Source organism: Pinus tabuliformis, chromosome X, assembly GCF_031772625.1.
Source record: "Pinus tabuliformis cultivar Carrire ecotype Pingquan chromosome X, CPIR1, whole genome shotgun sequence".
Classification (NCBI taxonomy): domain Eukaryota; kingdom Viridiplantae; phylum Streptophyta; class Pinopsida; order Pinales; family Pinaceae; genus Pinus; species Pinus tabuliformis.
Window position 1 is genome coordinate 356,036,454 of NC_142308.1, and position 19,825 is coordinate 356,056,278.

Below are 19,825 nucleotides of genomic sequence, written 5' to 3' on the forward strand. Positions count from 1 at the left end.
GGCTGAAAACTTTGGCCCATGGAAGGAGAGGATAGTTTTGTTGCTTGAGGAGTTTGAGTTGTGGGATATTGTCGAGAGGGCAGTACAACCACCTACTGATCCTATTTAGTTGTCAGACTTCAACAAGCACAATGTGAAGGCTAAGAGAATCCTTCTTGATGTTATTAAAGACCACCTTATACCTCATGTGTCTAGGAAGGAATTTACCTATAAGGTGTGGGATTCCTTGATAAAAACTTTACCAGGGCACTAAAGAAAATAGGAAGATGGTGTTAAATGAGAAACTGAGAAACACCAAGATGACCAAAACTGACATAGTGACCTCATACCTTACTAATATCACACAAGTGAGAGATGTGTTGGCTACAGTGTACCCTCCTCATTGGCCATCACTTGGTTCCTAAGCACTTGATTCTCCCTTTCATAAAAAAGAACGCTTGCATGTCACGACCTTGATGAGATATAAATTGTTTCACCTTAAGGGGTAAAATTAAATGCTACATCATAAAGAAAAAGCTCTAACCCTTGAGTTATGCTCCCAAAATAAAAAGCATTATTATAAAGAAGTAAAAGGCACATTAGAAGGGGTGGAAAAGGCAAGCCAAGCAGGGTAACTCATGCCTCCATGATTTATCCTCCATTACATCTATACATTCAAGATGTGGACTCCCATTAGCTAGTCCCCGTAACCATGGCACTTGGCCATGAATTATTTTCCCCTCCATTGCCACAAATTCATGCTTAAACTTATTGATTGAGGGGTTGACCTTGGAAATGCCACTTCCCCTTCGGGGTTGGAAGCACCTAGTAGGGTTGACTATTGGTGACCTATATCAAGGTAGGGAACACCTTTACAACACTTGGTCTAGTTAGTGTGAGAATTCTATCATTGCAACATTTGATTTACTTTGCCTACTTATTTTCAATAAGTTATTTATGAAATTCCTTCAATAAACATTAAAATAAATTTGCTGCAGATATCACACCATAATACGGAAACAAACACATGCACAAGAATAAACACATCGACAAAGATATTTGGACAACAATCCCCGGAAAAAGCTAATGTGGGAAAACCAGTGCAGCAAAGGAGGATTTTATTATTCAGCAATTCTTCACTACAACCGAGTGCCAAACTGGCTTACCCAATAGAGAGAAAAATTCTCCAGCACTTCTCCCAGTCCCAACGTCAGCCTGGCTGATCTCTACGTAGCTCCCAGACACTCTGCGTCAGCGCCTGCTTTTCTGCGTCAACCCTGGGCCTCTCTGCGTCACCCACGCAGGCCCTCTAATGACTGCGCAGTCTCCTGCTGCTTCAACGTCTGTCTCTCCTGCCCCTGCGCTGGTCTTCTAGTGCTGCTCCCAACTCGTTGTTCCGTACTAACTGCCTTCTACTGCTCTCCAGACCACTAGTTCGAATTTCTTAGCTAATCCCGCTCCAGAAATCGAACTGACTGGTCTCCCTCAGTGTGTTCTCCAACTGACCCTCAAGCCCCTTCTTATACTTTTCTCGTTGGTCCATCAACGACCGAGATTAAGTCCCTAATCAACAACTAAGATTAGATCTGGCTTGATCCATGACTTTTGGACCACTCTAACTCAGTTCTATATTAATTCACATTAATATTTTATTTTCCTTAAGTTTAGACTTAGGGACTCCATTAAAAATATTAATTATTTTAATATCTTCCAAACTGGTTAGATTCTGCCCAAACCATTTCTGGGTCTTGGAGATCTCATGTGCTTTAGCCTCTCCACCAATTTTCATGGCTAAAGCACATTCGATGCTACCCCAAATTGACAGTTAGATATCGGAAGGCGATCCAGTACCTATTGTGATAATCAAATTGTTGAATTTACTAAGTCTATCCGTTAGAAAATTAATCTGTATTCTGCAGGTTTATTTCTTCTACTTGTTTAAATTCAAACAAGTTGTTTAATACATTTAAATATCAAAATAAACACAATACAGTCCCAACATCTATAGATCATCAACTGAAAGAAAACAAGAACACAAGTGACACCGTTATTTTTTGGACAAATGTCCCCGGAAAAACCCAATGCGGGAAAACCAGTCCAGCTATTCAGAGGGTTATATTATTATGTAGTCTATCTGAGTACCACTGGGTGCCTAATCTAGCTCACCTGACAGAGAAAAATACATGGCAACAATACCTCTATATCCGGAAACAGGTATTCAGAAAACTTGTCCCATGAAACCCTCTCCGACACAACTAAAGCTTAGCGTTGGCCCTTATGGCCTCTGCGTCAGCCTCCTGTTGACCTGCGTCAGCTACAAGACCCTCTACGTCAGCCCTCTAAGGCATTGCGCAACCTCTGGGAGCCTCTGCATCACTCCCTCTGCCCTCTGCGTGGATGACGCAGTCTCTTTAGACTCTGCACAACCTCTGCTGAGCTTTGCGTAGCCTGGACTGATTGCTGCTCTCGCTCTCTCTGCTTCTGTGCTAGTCTCCCAGTATTGTCCCTAACTCTCTACCCCGTACTCACTGCCCCTCGCTGCTGATCACTGATTCAACTTTGCTTAGCAACCCTGTTCTAGCAAAATGAATGACTGATCACTTTGGTGTATTCTCCAACTGGCCCTCAAACCTCTTCTTATACTTTTCTTGTTGGTCCATCAACGACCGAGATTAAATCTCTAATCAACGGCTAAGATTAGATTTGGCTTGATCCATGACTTTTGGAACCTTCTAACCCATTTTATATTAATACCCATTAATATTTTATTTTTCCTAAGTTTAGACTTAGGAACTCCATTAAAATATTAATTATTTTAATATCTCCCAAACCGGGTACAATCTGTCCAAACCATTTCTGGGTCTTGGAGATCTCATGTGCTTTAGCCTCTGCACCAATTTTCATGGTTAGAGCACATCCGATGCTATCCCAAATCAACACTCCCACTTAGCCAGGACTATGCTCTAGTAATACTCCTCACTGAGCATCACACTGATTACTTGGCACCGGTATTTGCGCTGATGCTAGCCCTCCCTACCTAACATCCTCTGCACTGCTGCATCCTGTACTGCTACCCATGGCCCTGCCACTGCCACTACTGCATCCGTACGACAGCTCCCTCTGCATCCGTGCTGCTGTTGGTCCATCTTCCCAGCACTACGTCTGCACTACAACCCCTTCTCATCATGCTGCATCATGCTACTGCATATTGCTACTGGATTGCAACTCAGTTACTAAGAAGTAAGTAACTGATCCACCCAACTTCTGACATCCCTATCAGGCTAGAAACACTCCCGTTGTTGAAGCTCCCTCTGCAATTAACAAGCGCTCCCTCTACTGACCTCTGCGCTGCTGCAACAACTCCCTGCATCTCGCATCGCTGCAAAACCTCTCTGTGCCATCCTGCATCGTTGCAACAATCCCGTGCCTCTCACGTTGTTGCAGCCTACTAGCCTCACGCTGCCCAGGGACTCCTCTACTGTAGCACTCTTTGCTGCTCCATCCGCATCCGTCTCTACTGACATCCGCCAATCCTGCTACTTCTGTGCGGGGCTCCCATAGCAAGGTATAATCCAAGAGGTTGGGTACCTCGAGGATCCTGCCCCTCATCGCCTGTAGTTCTCTTGACTACAACTCGATGTCTCCCCACTTCTTCTCAAGTGGCACATGAGCACTCATGGCACAATCGTCATCCTCCTCGACTTCTTTCTTTGCCTTCGCTGGCGCTGCCTTTAGGTCATAAGCCTCTCCCTTACTCTTCTTCCTCGAAGACTAGTTCACAAAGTGACCCAGTTCCCCACAATGGAAGCACTTGACCTTGGAGAGGTCCTTCTTCCTCTTCTCCTGCTTTCCCGCAAATGCTACCACTGCATCCTCTTCTTCCTCCTTCTTGATCCTGACCCCTTTGCTGCTACTCCCCACCTTGGTCAGTCATTTAATCTCCTCTTGACATAGAACCGCCCACAGTTCTTCCCAATCTGGAAGATTCGCCCTGCCCAGTATGCTCTGGACAAATACCTCCCAATCCTCGGAGACTGCGTTAAGTGTGGTCCTCACCATCAATTCCTCATCCAGCGTGGCCCCTATGGAAGTTAGCTGGTCACGGATCTCCTTCAACCGACTGAGGAAGACATCTATCTGCTCTCCCTTCTGCATCTGGTATGCCCTTAGTTGATTCTCTAGGAGCATCTTCCTTTGCACGGAAGTATGCTGGTACAATGTCTTCAAAGCGTCCCACATCTCCTTTGTCGTTTCCTTCTCGGCAATATGTGGTACCACATGATCCTTGACTCCATCAAGGATGATGCACTTTGCCTTTGCCATTGCCTCCTCGTACCTATCATTTGCTACTGGGTCAACTGAGATAACTATCGTTCTCAAGGCAAAGCCCTTGATGTAATTTCTATCTAGAATGGACAAGATCTTGGCATTCCAGACCACAGAGTTGGATGATTTGTCCAGCTTGTCCTGATCTCTCAGCCCATTCACGACCATCTCTCTACTCTTCTTTGTCGACTCCTTCGAGTCTCTCTACTTCCCGTTTGGAAGCTCTCTTCTCAACTTCTTCTGATTCTTGATTTCCCTCCTGGAAATCCTTCTGCCAACATCAAGTTTCCCCACTCTGATCGTCTGTGCAACTGCAACATTGATCCAGATTCCTTGGCTAGAAATTTGCCTCGGCAACAACTCCCTCCACCTTGGTCTTGCCCTGTTAGGTATTGTTCTAACCACAGTACCCCACCAGCTTTGCTCTGCAAACTATCCACAGCCTCCTATGCCCCAGCAACTGAAGGATTGAGCCTCTTGGCTCTGCGCAATCTTAGCACTGGCAGAACAACTCCCTCAGGCAACTGCATCAGCCCACCTGGCCTCTGCGTGGCTCTGCATGAACCTGTTTCTGCCCTCCTTAGCCTTTGCGCTGTCTCTCTCTGGCCCAAATTGATGACGTAGTCCCTTTGTGTCACTCCTTCCTCTGTCGCTTTCTGCAAGGATCAACTTTGTCACTCGGGATAGCTGAATCTGCTGCAAATGCTCTACTAAGATGATGCCTTTAGTTTTCCTGTGATCTGCAACCACACTTTGATACCATGTTGAATTTTCTAAGTCTATCCATTAGAAAATTAATCTGTATTTTGTTGGTTTATTTCTTCTACTTGTTTAAATTCGAACAAGTTATTTAATACATTTAAATATCGAAATAAACACAATACAGTCACAACATCTACAGATCATCAATTGAAAGAAAACAAGCACACAAGTGACACCGTTATTTTTGGACAAATGTCCTCAGAAAAACCCAATGCGGGAAAATCAATGCAGCTATTCAAAGGGTTATATTATTATGCAGTCTATCTGAGTACTACTGGGTGCCTAATCCGGCTCACCCGATAGAGAAAAATACATGGCAACAATACCTCTATATCCAGAAACAAGTATTCAGAAAGCCTGTCCCACGAAACCCTCTCTGGCACAACTGACGCTCAACACTGGCCCTTCTAGCCTCTGCGTCAGCCTCCTGCTAACATGCGTTAACCCCAGGGCCCTCTGCGTCAGCCCTGTGAGGCACTGCGCAACCTCTAGGAGCCTCTGCTCACTCCCTCTGCCCTCTGCATGGATGAAGCAGTCTCTCTGGGCTCTGCGCAGCCTCTGTTGGGCTTTGCATAGCCTGGACTACCTGCTGCTCTCTCTCTCTCTGCTTTTGTGCTGGTCTCCCAGTATTGTCCCTACCTCTTTGCCTCGTACTCACTACCCCTCACTGCTGATCATTGATTCAACTTTTCTTAGCAAACCCGCTCTAGCAAAATGAATCATTGATCACTCTGGTGTATTCTCCAACTGACCCTCAAGCCTCCTCTTATACTTTTCTCGTTGGTCCATCAACGACCTAGATTAAATCTCTAATCAATGGATAAGATTAGATTTGGCTTGATCCATGACTTTTGGAACCTTCTAACCCAGTTTTATATTAATACCCAGCAATATTTTATTTTTCCTAACTTTAGACTTACGGACTCCATTAAAAATATTAATTATTTTAATATCTCCCAAATTGGGTACAATCTGTCCAAACCATTTCTGCGTCTTGGAGATCTCATGTACTTTAACCTCTCCACCAATTTTCATGGCTAGAGCACATCCAATGCTACCCCAAATCAACACCAATTTGCATCAGGCTCTTTGAGAATCTAGTGTTTCATGATAGGTCGAAACACAAGGACATTCAATACCATTTCATTAGAGATTATGTGCAGGGTGCAGCAATCCAACTACATAATGTTCCGACAGAAGAGCGGGTTGCAGATATATTCACAAAATCTCTAGGGAGAGCTAAGTTCGTTTATTTTAGGGAACATATGGGTATGTGGAGAACCCTTTTCAGTAGCAAGGACATGGGAGTTATTTTCTCAGTTGCAATAGTTGCAGAAGCAGCAACAATATGAAATCAGGTGCAGCACAAAGAAGTGTTTGCGACAGTACAGGGTGTACAATGCAGTGTCAACAATAGCGTAGATGTAGGTCGGTCCAGCTTAGAGTAGCAGATGAATTAGAGTTGCACAGTGGCTTGGTGGGTAGGGACAGGTTGTCACAGTTGTCAGATTTCGGCAGCGTGTGTGCGAGGATGTTATGAGACAGTAGAACACCTTCCTCACTAAGAGGGAGTGTTAGTTTTTGTAGCATCAGACAGGGGTTCTAGTCTCGACTTTCGTCAGAGGCTAAGAAACACTAAAACTCTAGAACCTAGAAAAAGTTTAAGGAGAAAACACCTAGAGATGGCTCAATTAAGTTAATTAGTCAACAATTAAATATTTCCCAAGTCTAACTTAGGAAAAGTCATTAATTAACAAGAATTAATTGAAAAAGGTGATATTTATCTAGAAACTCACCTAGATCGACTCAGAGATGATCTTAGTCGTTGATGAGGATTTAATCATGGTTGTTGGTGAGCCAACGAGAGATTATAAGAGAAGTCCGATGGGGTTGGAGGAAGACACTTGAGAGATCGATTTCCTTCGCAGATCGAGCTATCCAACAACAACAGCCGAGCAAGGAAGAGCAGTTTGAGCCAGAGGGGAAGCAAAGTCAGTGAGGGGCAGAGACAATGATTCTGGAGGAGATTCCAGTTCTGGAGAGGCAGCAACAAGTGACAAAAGTATTCCACAGTGAAGCTACGCAAGAATTGCACAAATGCTTTAGTGAGTAGTTCGATTTAGCTGAGAGGGAGGTCGATTCAGCTTCTAAAGGTCGGGAAATTTTTCCAGAGGGCCGAAGAGTCACTTCCAGCAGCAGAGATAGGCAGGACGGCTTAATCAGAGGCTAAATTGAGCCACATGTGTGAGGGTTTGTGCAGAGGCAGCGCAGAAGGCCTGCGCAAGGGTTTAGACGACCAATTTTTCTAAGGTAGCTAGTGCGAGATTGCTTGTGGAGTGAGAGAATTTTCCAAGATTGCACGAAACGGGGAAACGGGTACGAGTTTCCGAAACGGGAAGCGATACGAAACGCGACCTCCCCAAATTTTGGAAACGGGGAAACGCGAATATATATATATATATATATTAGGACATTTAAGAAATATGTGCAATCATAAAGCATATATGATACATTCTAATTTATTACATTATGATAAAATTGTCAATTGTCAATGCATAAACTATAAGTATCTAAATTTACACCACATTTACTCATGAATAATCACATAATGAAAATAGAAATATCCAAAATCAGCCATGAGAAATTTCTAATTTTTTGTCTCGTCCTTGATTGGGAGTCTCCCCTGCATAGAGGGCTTTGTTCTCTCGATTAAATACAAGTTCCATACCCTAGTACATGATAAAATCCAGTGGAAACATTGCAATCCCCCCCAATCCTGAAATCCTGAAAAACAGATAAGTCTGCTGGATTTTGAGTGAGATCTAAAATTCTACTTTCTCCATATGAAATCCAATGAGGGCGAAACCACTCTCAAACATCCTGAGTCATTTCATGGTAATGTTAAAAATTTAAGTAAAAGGATGAAAATGAAAAATAAAGGAGAATATCACTTTTACTTTAAGAATTGAACATTACCATGAACTGCATATCAACACTAGGGAAAAAGTTCACTTTTATAACTTTAGAGAGGCATCTGGAAGCAACTAGAAGTCACTAGGCTAACGTAAGAATAGATTAGAAAACAAAAAAAAAAAATGAAAAAAAAAACACAAGTACAAGCTGAAACGTGGGTCGTACGGCCCTGAAACGCGTTTCAGGCCGTACTGGCCACGTTTCAGTTTCGTGAAACGTGGCAGTACGGCCTGAAACGCGTTTCAGGGCCGTACCAAACATGTTTCAGCGTTTCGTACTTGTTTCCGTACGGAAACGCCCTCCTACCCCACGTTTCCTGCAACATAGGAATTTTCTCTCTAATATATTTTCCAGATATTTGTTGATTGGATAACCACCTGGGCATCCATAAATTGTACTCAAATTATTTTGATTGCTGCATAATAATAAAACCCTCATTTTTTGCACTTATTTTCGCACATTGGGTTTTTCTAGGGACATTGTCCAAAAATAACTGTCATTTTTTTGTGTGTGTTCTATATTTCTTAGTAGTAGTATTTTATTTTCCGGAACATTTTTATGGTGAAAATTGCAATTGTGATTTTATGCGTTGTTTGTTGTAGCAAATAAACTATGCCTAATTTTTAATTAGTTAGAAGAATAATTTCTAGTTGCTGCAATAGATTAAAAATTTCACACGGCGCTGTGTTTGACCAACTGAATGGCCCCTTCTTCATGAGGTCTGTAAGGGGGCGGCCAGCGAGAAAATCCCCTCACGAAGCACGCGTAATATGTGCATATGCCTAGGAATCCCTTCATCTCTGTCACGCTCCTAGGGTTGTTGAGTTCGTGTAGCATCAGATGTGTTCTAGCCACGAAAATTGGTGGAGAGACTAAAGCACATGAGATCTCCAATACCCAGAAATGGTTTGAGCATATTCTAACCGATTTTGGAGATATTAAAATAATTAATATTTTGAATGGAGTTCCTAAGTCTAAACTTAGGAAAAATAAAATATTAATGTGGATTAATATAAAATTGAGTTATAATGGTCCAAAAGTCATGGATCAAGCCAAATCTAATCTTAGCCATTGATTAGGGACTTAATCTCGACCGTTGATTTGTCAACGAGAAAAGTATAAGAGGAGGCTTGAGGGTCACTTGGAGAACACATCGAGTTGATCAAGAATTTGATTTTCTGGGTCAGGGATTGCAGAGGAAATCGAAGAAGTGATCAGAGTTGCAGCTGAGGGGCAGTGAATGCAGTAGTAGAGAGGGAGAGATAGTACCCGGAGCATCAGCATAGAAGTCGGGAGAGGGTTGACGCAGAGCCAGCTAGATGCCACGCAAAAGCAGCCAGAGGCCACGTAGAAGCAACCAAAGGCCACGTAGAGGCAGCCAGGAATTGCGCAGAGCCTAAGGAGGGTCAGCGTGGGAGACGCAGAGGCTAACACAAAGCATAGAGAGGCTGACGTTGGGCCAGAGACGCTGATGCTGGGCTAGAGAGTCTGACGCTGGGCAGACGTTGGGCCAGAGAGGCTGACACAGACCCTAGAGGTTGACGCTGGGAGATTTCGTGGGGTAGAGTGGGGTTGATATCTGTCTCTGACTGAGAGGTACTATTGCCGAGGGCATTCTCTGTTGGAGGAGCCATTTCTGCCACCCAGATTTTATTCTGAAACTGCTTAATAATAAAACCCTCAGATAGCTGCACCAGTTTTCTTGCATTGCATTTTTCCAGGGGCCATTAGTCCAAAAATAATGGTGTCACTTGTGTGCTTGTTTTTCCTTCTGTTGATGATCTGTATGTTTTGAGATTGTACTTGTATTTATTTTCAGTATTTTCTTGTTAATTAATAGAACAAGTAGGAAGAAATAAATCAGAAAGTACAGGAAGGGTTTCTAACAGTTAGACTTAGAAATTCCAAAATGGTATCAAAGCGTGGTTGCAGATCACAGGATAACTGAGGGCATCAGCCGAGCAGAGCAGCAGTAGCAGAAACAACTGTCCTGAGTGAGAGAAGCTGTTCCTAGAGAAAAAGCAGCAAGGAAAGGGTGACGTAGTGCCTGGTCATCAGTTCGAGCCGGGAATAGGATCAGCACAGTGGTAGAGAGGAGCAGACCTGACCTACACAGTGTTCGGTCATCTTTCTTAGTCAGAAAGGATTGATGCCTGTGGCCAAGAGGTGCAGATTTTGCTGGTGCCGGGATTGCGCAAAGCCTAAAGGCTTTAACCTTCAGTTTGTTGGGGCATAGGAGCCTGTGGATAAGTTGCGGAGTGAAGCTGGTGGGCTACTGTGGTCAGAACAGTACCTAACAGGGCAAGACCAAGGAGGAGGATGTTGTTGCCGAGGATTTCTAGCCAAGAAATCCGGATCAGTGGTGCAGCTGCACTAACGATCGGAGTGGGGGCATCTCGACATTGGTAGAGGGGTTTCCAGGAGGGAAATCGAGGCTCAGAGGGAGTCACATCGAGAACTTCCAGGAGGGAAGTAGAGAGACTCGGAAGAGTCGAAAGAGGAGCAGCGAAATGGCAGTGAATGGGGTAAGAGATCAAGACAGACTGGACGGAGCCTCAAACTTTGTAGTTTGGAAGGCCAGGATCTTGTCCGTTCTAGACAGGAATCGTCTCAAGCACTTCGCCTTGAACACGATAGCGATCCCAGTTGACTCGGTTGAGAATGAAAAGTGTGAGGAGGCAATGGCGAGGGCCAAGAGCATCATCCTTGACAAGGTCAAGGATCATGTAGTACCACATATTGTTGAAAAGGACACGGCAAATGCGATGTGGGAGGCCCTGACGAAATTGTATCAACATACTTCCATGTAGAGGAAGATGCTACTAGAAAATCAGTTGCGATCATACCAAATGCAGAAGGGAGAACAGATACACACCTTCCTCGGTCGATTGAAGGAGATCCATGATCAGTTAACTTCCATAGGGGCCACGCCGGATGAGGAGATGTTGGTGAAGACCGCATTGAATGCAGTCTCAGAGGATTGGGAGGTATTTGTCTAGAGCATATTGGGCAGGTCGACCATTCCAGATTGGGAGGAACTGTGAGTGATTCTTCATCAAGAAGAGATCAAAAGGCTAACCAAGGCGGGAAGCAGTGGCAAGGGGGTCAGAATCAAGGAGGAAGAGGAGGATGCTGCTCTAGCATCTGCGGGAAAGCAAGAGAAATGAAAGAAGAAGGACCTCTCCAAGGTCAAGTGCTTCCACTGTGGGGAATTGGGTCACTATGCGAACCAGTGTCCAAGGAAGAAGAGCAGGGGAGAGGCTTTTGAGACCAAGGCAGCACCAACGAGGGCAGAGAAAGAAGTGGAGATAGATGACGACTGTGCCATGAGTGCTCATGCGCCACTTGAGAGGAAGTGGGGAGACATCGAGCTGTAGTTAGACGGACTATAGACGATGAGGGGCAGGATCCTTGAGGTACCCAACCTCTTGGATTATACCTTGCTATGAGAGCCCCAAAGAGGAGAAGCAGGACTGGAAGATGTCGGTAGAGACGGATGCAGATGGAGCAACAGAGGGAGCTACAGTGCAGGAGTCCCAGGACAGTGTGAGGCAGCCGTGCGAGATGCACAAAGTTGTTGTAGCAACGCAGAGGTCAGAGAGGGAGCACTTGTCAGTAAAAGAGGGAACTTCAACATCGGGAGCATTTCTAGCCTGACGTAGATGTCAGAGTTGGGAGATCAATTACTTACTTCTCAGTAACTGAGTTGTAGTGCAGCAGTTAGTAGTAGTAGTGCTATGGGTAGCACGATGCAGCATGATGAGAGGGGTTGCAGTGCAGATACAACAGTGGTAGGGCCATGGGCAGCAACACGGATGCAGAGGGAGCATGCCGTACAGATGCAGTAGTGGTAGTGGCAGGGCCATGGGTAGAAGTACATGATGCAATAGTGCAGAGGATGTTGGGCAGTAGGCCTAGCATCAGCATACCGACCGATGGCGGATGATCAGGGTGATGCTCAATGAGGAGTATTACTAGAGCACAGTCCTTGCTAAGAGGGAGTGTTGATTTGGGGTAGCATCGGATGTGCTCTAGCCACGAAAATTGGTGGAGAGGCTAAAGAACATGAGATTTCCAATATCCAGAAATGGTTTGGGCAGATTCTAACCAGTTTGCGAGATATTAAAATAATTAATATTTTTAATGGAGTTCCTAAGTCTAAACTTAAGAAAAATAAAATATTAATGTGAATTAATATAAAACCAGTGTTGATAATATCGCCGAAATATCGGCGATATTCGCAAATATCGCGATATTTTCGGCGAGCCGAAATATCGCCCCCGAAAAATCGCGATATTTGCCTGTTTTCAATTTCTCGCGAGATTGGCGATATTTCGGCGATATTTTCTAAAATATCGCAAGACGATAGAAAATATCGCCGGCGGCCTGTTTAAATTGGTTTTTCAGTTCTTTGTTTCACGTCATTTCGTTTATTTCGTTTTTGTGAGAGCTGGAGACGCTGCGAAGGAGGGTTTGGCTGCGAAGGAGGGTTTGGCTGCCACGAACAGGTTTGAATCCGACACCAACCCGCACGTCCATTATCTGTCTGCCCGTCCATTATTTGGCTGCCCGCACGTCCATTATCTGTCTGCGTTGCCAGTGACAAGTGTTACATTTCGTTTTTTGAAGCTGAACTGTAGACAGAAACCATATAAGTATTAAGTAATATAGTTTCAACTTTATTCCCTCGTAGTTGTTTAGTATCTCCACCGCTGCTTGACCATTGAAAGTTCTCGTTTATGGGATAAAGTTATAAACACGTTTTTCATCATAAAAAATTCCGAGATTCAAGACATACCGAGAGAGATCCCATAAGCGAACAAACACCGATGTATACCATAATATGAGTGGGACCATAATATGGAACAAAATGGAAAATGATAACTATAGTCGCTGATACAACCAACGCCGCATATAACAAGAAAGCTGTTTGCATAAAATGACAGTTTAAACTTTAAATTTTTAAAACATATGTCAGGAGTCGAGACAAAGATATAGTTCGCAAGATATCATCGGTAAATAGTAAATACTAAAATGCATTGCTACATAGGTTAACAGTAAAGCAACGGAGTCATGAATATTAATTGTTATTGGATATAACTTAGTGCCTGTAGATATGGGTAGACATTGATCCTTATGAGGAAAGCGACATTAAATGAAAAGGGAAAAACAAGGATACTTAAATCATTTCCATTGATATACCTCCAATAAATGAAAGGATATGCCGAGTATCTACTGGTAATATATGCAAAAGAAGGCACAGCTTATGTCCAGATCTGAGTTACCAAGTTAGTAAACAGATTATGAATTCATGTATCTTCATGTATAACAAGTTGTACATCCATTACATGATAAAAGTGTTGTTATTGTTATGCCAGTTTAATATTGAGGAACTTGGTCAAAGACTCATCATAAAGACCCCAAAGAAAACCTGATCACAATAGCAGACTCTCTTGAAGTTAATGGCAGTCCAATAAAAGGGGTCAACACAAGACATACTGGATGTAAGAAGCACCGTAAAAAGTTTTCAGTGTTATCACATACTTATCATTTCTATTTGACATCATATATATCAGTGTTTTCTTCATATTTATGTGCCAATGTGTTTAAACTTTATTTCATGTTGTTATTGCTTTATATGTTTAAAAATATGAAAAAAATGAATATATTATGCATTTTTTATGCTTGCCGATATTTTCGCCGATATTGCCGATAAGATATTTTCTGGACCCTCGCCGATATTTTCCCGATACCGATATTATCAACACTGTATAAAACTGAGTTAGAATGGTCCAAAAGTCATGGATCAAGCCAGATCTAATCTTAGCCATTGATTAGGGACTTAATCTCGGCCGTTGAATTGTCAACGAGAAAAGTATAAGAGGAGGCTTGAGGGTCACTTGGTGAACACACCGAGTTGATCAGGAATTCGATTTTCAGGGGCAGGGCTTGCCGAGGAAATCAAAGGAGTGATCAGAGTTGCAACTGAGGGGTAGTGAATGCAATAGCAGAGAGGCAGAGATAGTATCGGAAGCATCAGCGCAGAAGCCAGGAGAGGGTTGACGTAGAGCCATATAGAGGCCACGTAGAAGCAGCCAGAGGCCACGCACAGGCAGCCAGGAGATGCACAGAGCCTAAGGAGGGCCAGCGTGGGAGACGCAGAGGCTCCAGAGGCGCAGAGCCCAGAGAGGCTGACACTGGGCCAAAGAGGCTAATGCAGACCCAGAGGTTGACGCTGGGAGATTTCGTGGGGCAGATTGGGGCTGATATCTGTCTCGGACTGAGAGGTACTACTGTCGAGGGCATTCTCTGTTGGTTGAGCCATTTCAGGCACCTAGATTGTATTCTGAAACTGCTTAATAATAAAACCCTCAGAGAGCTGCACTGGTTTTCCCACATTGGGTTTTTCCGGGGACATTAGTCCAAAAATATCGGTGTCACTTGTGTGCTTGCTTTTCCTTCAGTTGATGATTTGTATGTGTTGAGACTGTACTTGTATTTATTTTCAGTATTTACATGGTAAATAACTTGTTAATTAATAGAACAAGTAGGAAGAAATAAATTAGAAAGTACAAGAATGGTTTCTAATACTTAGACTTAGAAATTCCAACACTGGTGGGACAATCAAGGATGGCGCAAATCTTCTCTTGGTGAACTCTGACTCCATCCTCTCCTATCACATGCCCCAAGTACAACATCTCAATCAACCCAAATTCTGACTTGGACATCTTAGCATAAAATTGTTGCTCCTCCACGATGCTCAAGACCTGTTCCAAGTGTTGCAAGTGCTCCTTGCATATCTTGATGTAGATAAGTATGTCATCGAAGAACACCAGAACAAAACTGTGCAGGTGCCTGCGGAACCGTGGGTCATGCAAGACTGAAATGTCGTTGGGGCATTGGTGAGTCCGAAGGGCATCACCAGGAACTCAAAGTGCCCATAATGGCACCTGAATGCCATCTTTGGAATGTCCTAATCATGCACCCGAATCTGATGATACCCCAAGCGCAAGTCTATCTTAGAGAAGTACTTGGCTCCTCTAAGCTCATCCATCAGGTCATCTATACGAGGTATGGGTTATATTGGTTCTTCAGAGTCTTCTTGTTCAGTGCCCGATAGCCGATGCACATGCGAAGGGTCCCATCCTTTTTCTCACCAGCAGCACTGATGAAGCAAAAGGGCTAGTAGTAGTACTAGGCCTGATACGCCCCAACACTAATAGCTCCTCGATGGTCCTCTCAATCTTGTCCCTATAAGCCTTGGGGTGCTGATACGGAGCAATGATAATGACATTTATGCCCTCCTCCAATTCAATGGCGTGCTTAAACCCCCAATCAGGTGGCCTGCCTGGGCCCTGGAGGGATCTCCCCAAAAACCGCCCGATGCCTCTCCAGCAGTGCAAGGATGTATATATGAACTTGTTGTGCCTAAGTCCCTACCTCTAAAATGTTGAGCTCCATCATGCACTCTATATCTCCACGCCGCAATTCTGCCTCCATTCGATGGGCGAATATCGTTTGTCGTGGGCAGTGTTTTAAAGTAGGTCAGTCTGAATCAGATTTGGCCTAGTTGATCGAGCCAAACCCCTACCCGAGTCGGCTAGGTAGAAAAACCGGTCTGACAGCCGGTCTGTTACCATACTAACTGAGTTGGACTTCGATTCGGCCCGTTCGGCCGAGCCCGTCTTAAACCAGCTGAGCTAGTCCACGGTGAAAAAAGGCGGCAACTCAGACTTCAAACTCAATTTTTTGTTTGTTTTTTTTTCTTAATGCCTCTACCCCTCTCCCAAGCCTATAAAAGTGACCCAACCCCCTCACATTTACTCACAACTATCTCATTGCATTTGTGTGAGCATTTGTGAGGAGTTTGTGAAGAGTTGGAGTTGGTTTTTGGAGCAATAGTGAGGAGGAGCCATGGGTTTCCCCATTTGACTCTGATTTAGAGTCTGAGCCAAATGATCTTGCCTTGTTTAGCAGTAGTGACTAGTGATGTTTTGTTGTAGAGGCCATTTAGAGCCTCGGTTATGTATTTTTGTTCTGATCTCTATATATTACATGTATTGGATAGTGCACTGGGTATCATTTTGATACAATAGATATATTCATGAGCATACTTTGATCATATGTTGTCTTCTCTCTATATTCTAATGCTTTGAGTTTGGAAACATGAATCAAAATCTTTAAAAATACGTTTTCTCATAAAAAACTAAGTATTTATTGTATTTTTTGCAACAACCTAGTCATTGAAATCAACTAGACTGAGTCGATACTGAGACGGAGTCAGAGCCAGATTCGACCCTCAGCCGGTTCTGAATGAGTACAAACATTGGGCTGCGGGCACCCATCACCACATTGGTGTTTGGAACATCAACCACAAAGAAATGATCAATCACGGAATAGTTCCCCATATTCAGATTCAGACTGGGGACATATATCGTGCACTGCATTGTTTGGTCTCATGGTACCAACATCAAAACCCCCTCAAATGTCTCTGTATGTATACCCCTCTGCTCAATTATTTGGGCATCAATAAAGTTGTGGGTAGCCCCACTGTCCAATAACACTGACACACGCTACCCCTGATCTGTAGTGTCAAGTACTTTGAAACTCCCTGAAGTGAAGCAAGAATGCCCCTGGTCAGAACAAATCGGCATCCTCCCTATGGTGGTGGTCGTGGTAGTGGTCCTCCTCCTGCGAATTATGGTCCTCCATACCCACTGTTTATCTCCTACTCAACCTTGTCCTCGAGCTCGCTATTTGAGTACACCTCAATGTAATGAGCCTTGTCGTTGGTGCTCTTGTGCCCTGGTGCCCAAGGCTCCTGACACGTTAAACACATCTTCCTCCTCTGGAGGTCCCTCCTAGTCTCATCATCGAGCTGACTATGCCTAACCTCCCAGTGGGTATGCCTAGTGTCTCTGCTCCCTTAGGGAGTAGTGGATCTGGCAAGAAAAGGAGCCTTGGCTCTGGGCATTGCGTCAATCATATCTCTAGTCCTGGAGATGGCGTCCATCAATGAATTGCGACTCATCCTAGTCTGTTTCTCTCTCTCGCTTCAGGTCATCCATGAACTGCGGCATAGTGTGACGACTATTCTGGCCATGCACTAGAGTATGTGTGGCCGTTGAAATGCATGCCCCTGCATATGGTGGATCCTCCCTCCTACTTTGGAACCCCCATATCCATTGTTTTCATGCCCCTGGTTGTTATGCACCTACAAGCCCATTATTTGCTACGTCACATCCTTCAACAACTGGCCCTACCTCAACATCTATTGGTTCACCCTCAACAACTCATCCATAACCTGGTTTTGGCCCTCTTGTCTTGGATACTCATCACCCCCTTGTCCCTCCATACGTTCTCTAACGTTGTCCAACTCAGTGTCTGAAAAGGGGTCAATCCCTCCTTCTCTATCACGTCCTCTACCTCTACTTCTGCCTCGGGCCCTTTGAAAAACCAAACTTTGGTACCTAGGTGGCATCACCAACTACTTTCTCCCACACCAGCCAAGAACATTCTTTAATAACACTATAATATTCTTAAATGGAAATTTTAAGTGTAAACAGAAGCATGCACTATGAATGACAACAAAAATGTGCACAAACCCATAATTGATCAATTTGCACAAGGTAAATAAGCTGGAAACTGAGTCATTTTATTAATTTGAGTGAAATGGAGTACAAAATGAGTGGAACAAAGGCACATGGGCTTGCTATAGCAAGCAAGCCAAATCTAGGTCACAATGAGTTGCCCACAAGCTAAAATGACTCAACCCAGAAAATCCCTGCACTACCCTTGAAATTCTGGACGTTGTTGCTGAAGGAGAATAATTGTACAAATATCCAATGTACTTAGGAAAGAATGAAATTGTAGTTGGTGCCACTTCTCACTTAGCTCCACCAAACCCAGAAAGGAATTTGCCTCCAATCCGGCCTCTCATAAAATCCACAAAAAGGGCGAGTTTCCTAGTCTCACTGGTTGTACGCACTGCCAGACATTAGCCGATGGATACTTCTCAAATACTCCGAAAGACACCCCCAAAACTCCTGCAATTTTCTCCTCAAATTTCTCCTTGAAACTCCAACCCTTAAGCCCAATTTCTCCTGCCCCTTGACCTCTATGTGTCTTTGCTAGAGAAGACCCTACGCAGGCCCTGGAAGACAAATTCTTGGCCTGAATTATGCCCTCAATTCATTGACTGCAAACCACCCAAAATCTCCGACAATTGCCACTCCAGACCAGCTCTGAATTCCCCAAAAATTATCTTGCTCCACAACAACCTCCCTCTACTTGTGCGAATTCCTCCCAGCATCCTGGACACACACAAAACTGAGTGCAAGCTACTTGTTCCAGCTCCAGAATGGCTCCCAAAGTATTCAAGGATTCCTCTAGGTGGCACTCGAAGTCCACCGAAGTAGGACCTAAGATCTCTGCCCGAAAATCTCCTTGTGCTAAGCAGTGTTGTGTTAACTTGGTTGAGCAACTAAAGCAAACAGCTAGGTTCAGCTGTAAAATTGTCTAAAGGCCCAAGCAATAGCCCTCACCTCATATTTAAGCTTGTTGCCTCCTCTTTCCTCCTTGTGTGCCCCTTCCTCCACTTAGTTCGATTTTCCCTCCCTTCTTCTCTCTCCACAAATGTGTGCCTCAAAGGGGTGTGTATGCTTTGTGGGTTGTTCCACAACCCACCAGAAACTTAATTGATCCCCTTCTCCTAAGTTAAATCACCAAAATGGATGCCAATGCCAAAATTGTGCAAAAATTGGGAGGTCTCCTTATCACTTAAGAAATTAGGGATATTTCATTATGAAAATAGATAGTACATAGATTTTGGGCTATAACAAAATGTACTTTCTATTATAAATGCCATCATGTTGACTAGATTGTATTGTTGCAAGAAAGGCCTTACAAATTTAATCAAATCTAACAAAATTTTGCAACTATAACCAAATATGATGATTACCTAAAGAAACCTAACTGTCTTATGAATTTTTATGGTATTAGTTTTCCTTCCTATTTTAGGGGATTGATAATACAACCTTGATTGAAATGGTAGACCCCTCCAAGATGTTGTTTTGGGTGCCAGATCAATCAAAAATTTGAATGTTTGGTACCATGGCATTTGACACTAAAGCCTATAAGTGTTTGGGTAAATATATATACTATGTACATTTAGATGGTCACCCCTATGGAGATATTAATTACAAATACCTATTATCATGCTATATTTTGATAGTACCTTCATTATATAGTCTTCTATTTACTTTGAATCCAAAGCAACAATTGAAACACGGAAACAGTTTGCATGTCAATCTCTCTTGTTGCTACATGAAAGCACATTATTTGTGGAATCAAGTTAGTCAATAATGATATTTTTTTCCTTAAAAAATTAACCACACTCCTAGATTTCTCCATAGACCTCTTGATCTGCTAGACATGTATCATGTATCCCTTTCAAGAAATTGTTAGAATGTTAGAAGTCTTTTGGCAAGTTTTAATGATTAAAATTACTATGTCATCGTAAGTGTTCAAATCATGAGTCATTAACATTATCATAACTTGTTTTTTTTTTTATGGTTTACAGTTCATTGGATAAGGGTCAACCTTACATCTTTCGAGTAGGTTCTGGCCAGGTGAGCTCATGAAGAACTACCCTATTTTCTCTATTGTTTACAACTTTTCTAATGATTAAGAAATATGTTGCCTAGACATTGTCACATTGAATAAAATGTGGGTATATATGTCTTTGCAAAAGGTGGGAAGCTTGAGAATCATCACAAGGGTCATA

At 43.4% G+C, this 19,825-nt stretch overlaps 1 protein-coding gene across 3 annotated transcripts in view; it reads left to right on the forward strand.

Moving 5' to 3' along the window:
- Positions 1 to 19,825, forward strand: part of LOC149139963 (FKBP-like peptidyl-prolyl cis-trans isomerase family protein) — a 312,982-nt gene that overhangs the window by 268,699 nt on the left and 24,458 nt on the right. For all 3 annotated transcript variants that reach the window (XM_089447228.1, XM_089447226.1, XM_089447227.1), the window contains exon 5: positions 19,622 to 19,670. In XM_089447228.1, coding sequence (XP_089303354.1) covers positions 19,622 to 19,670 — 49 coding nt within the window. The remainder of the gene's footprint in view (positions 1 to 19,621; positions 19,671 to 19,825) is intronic.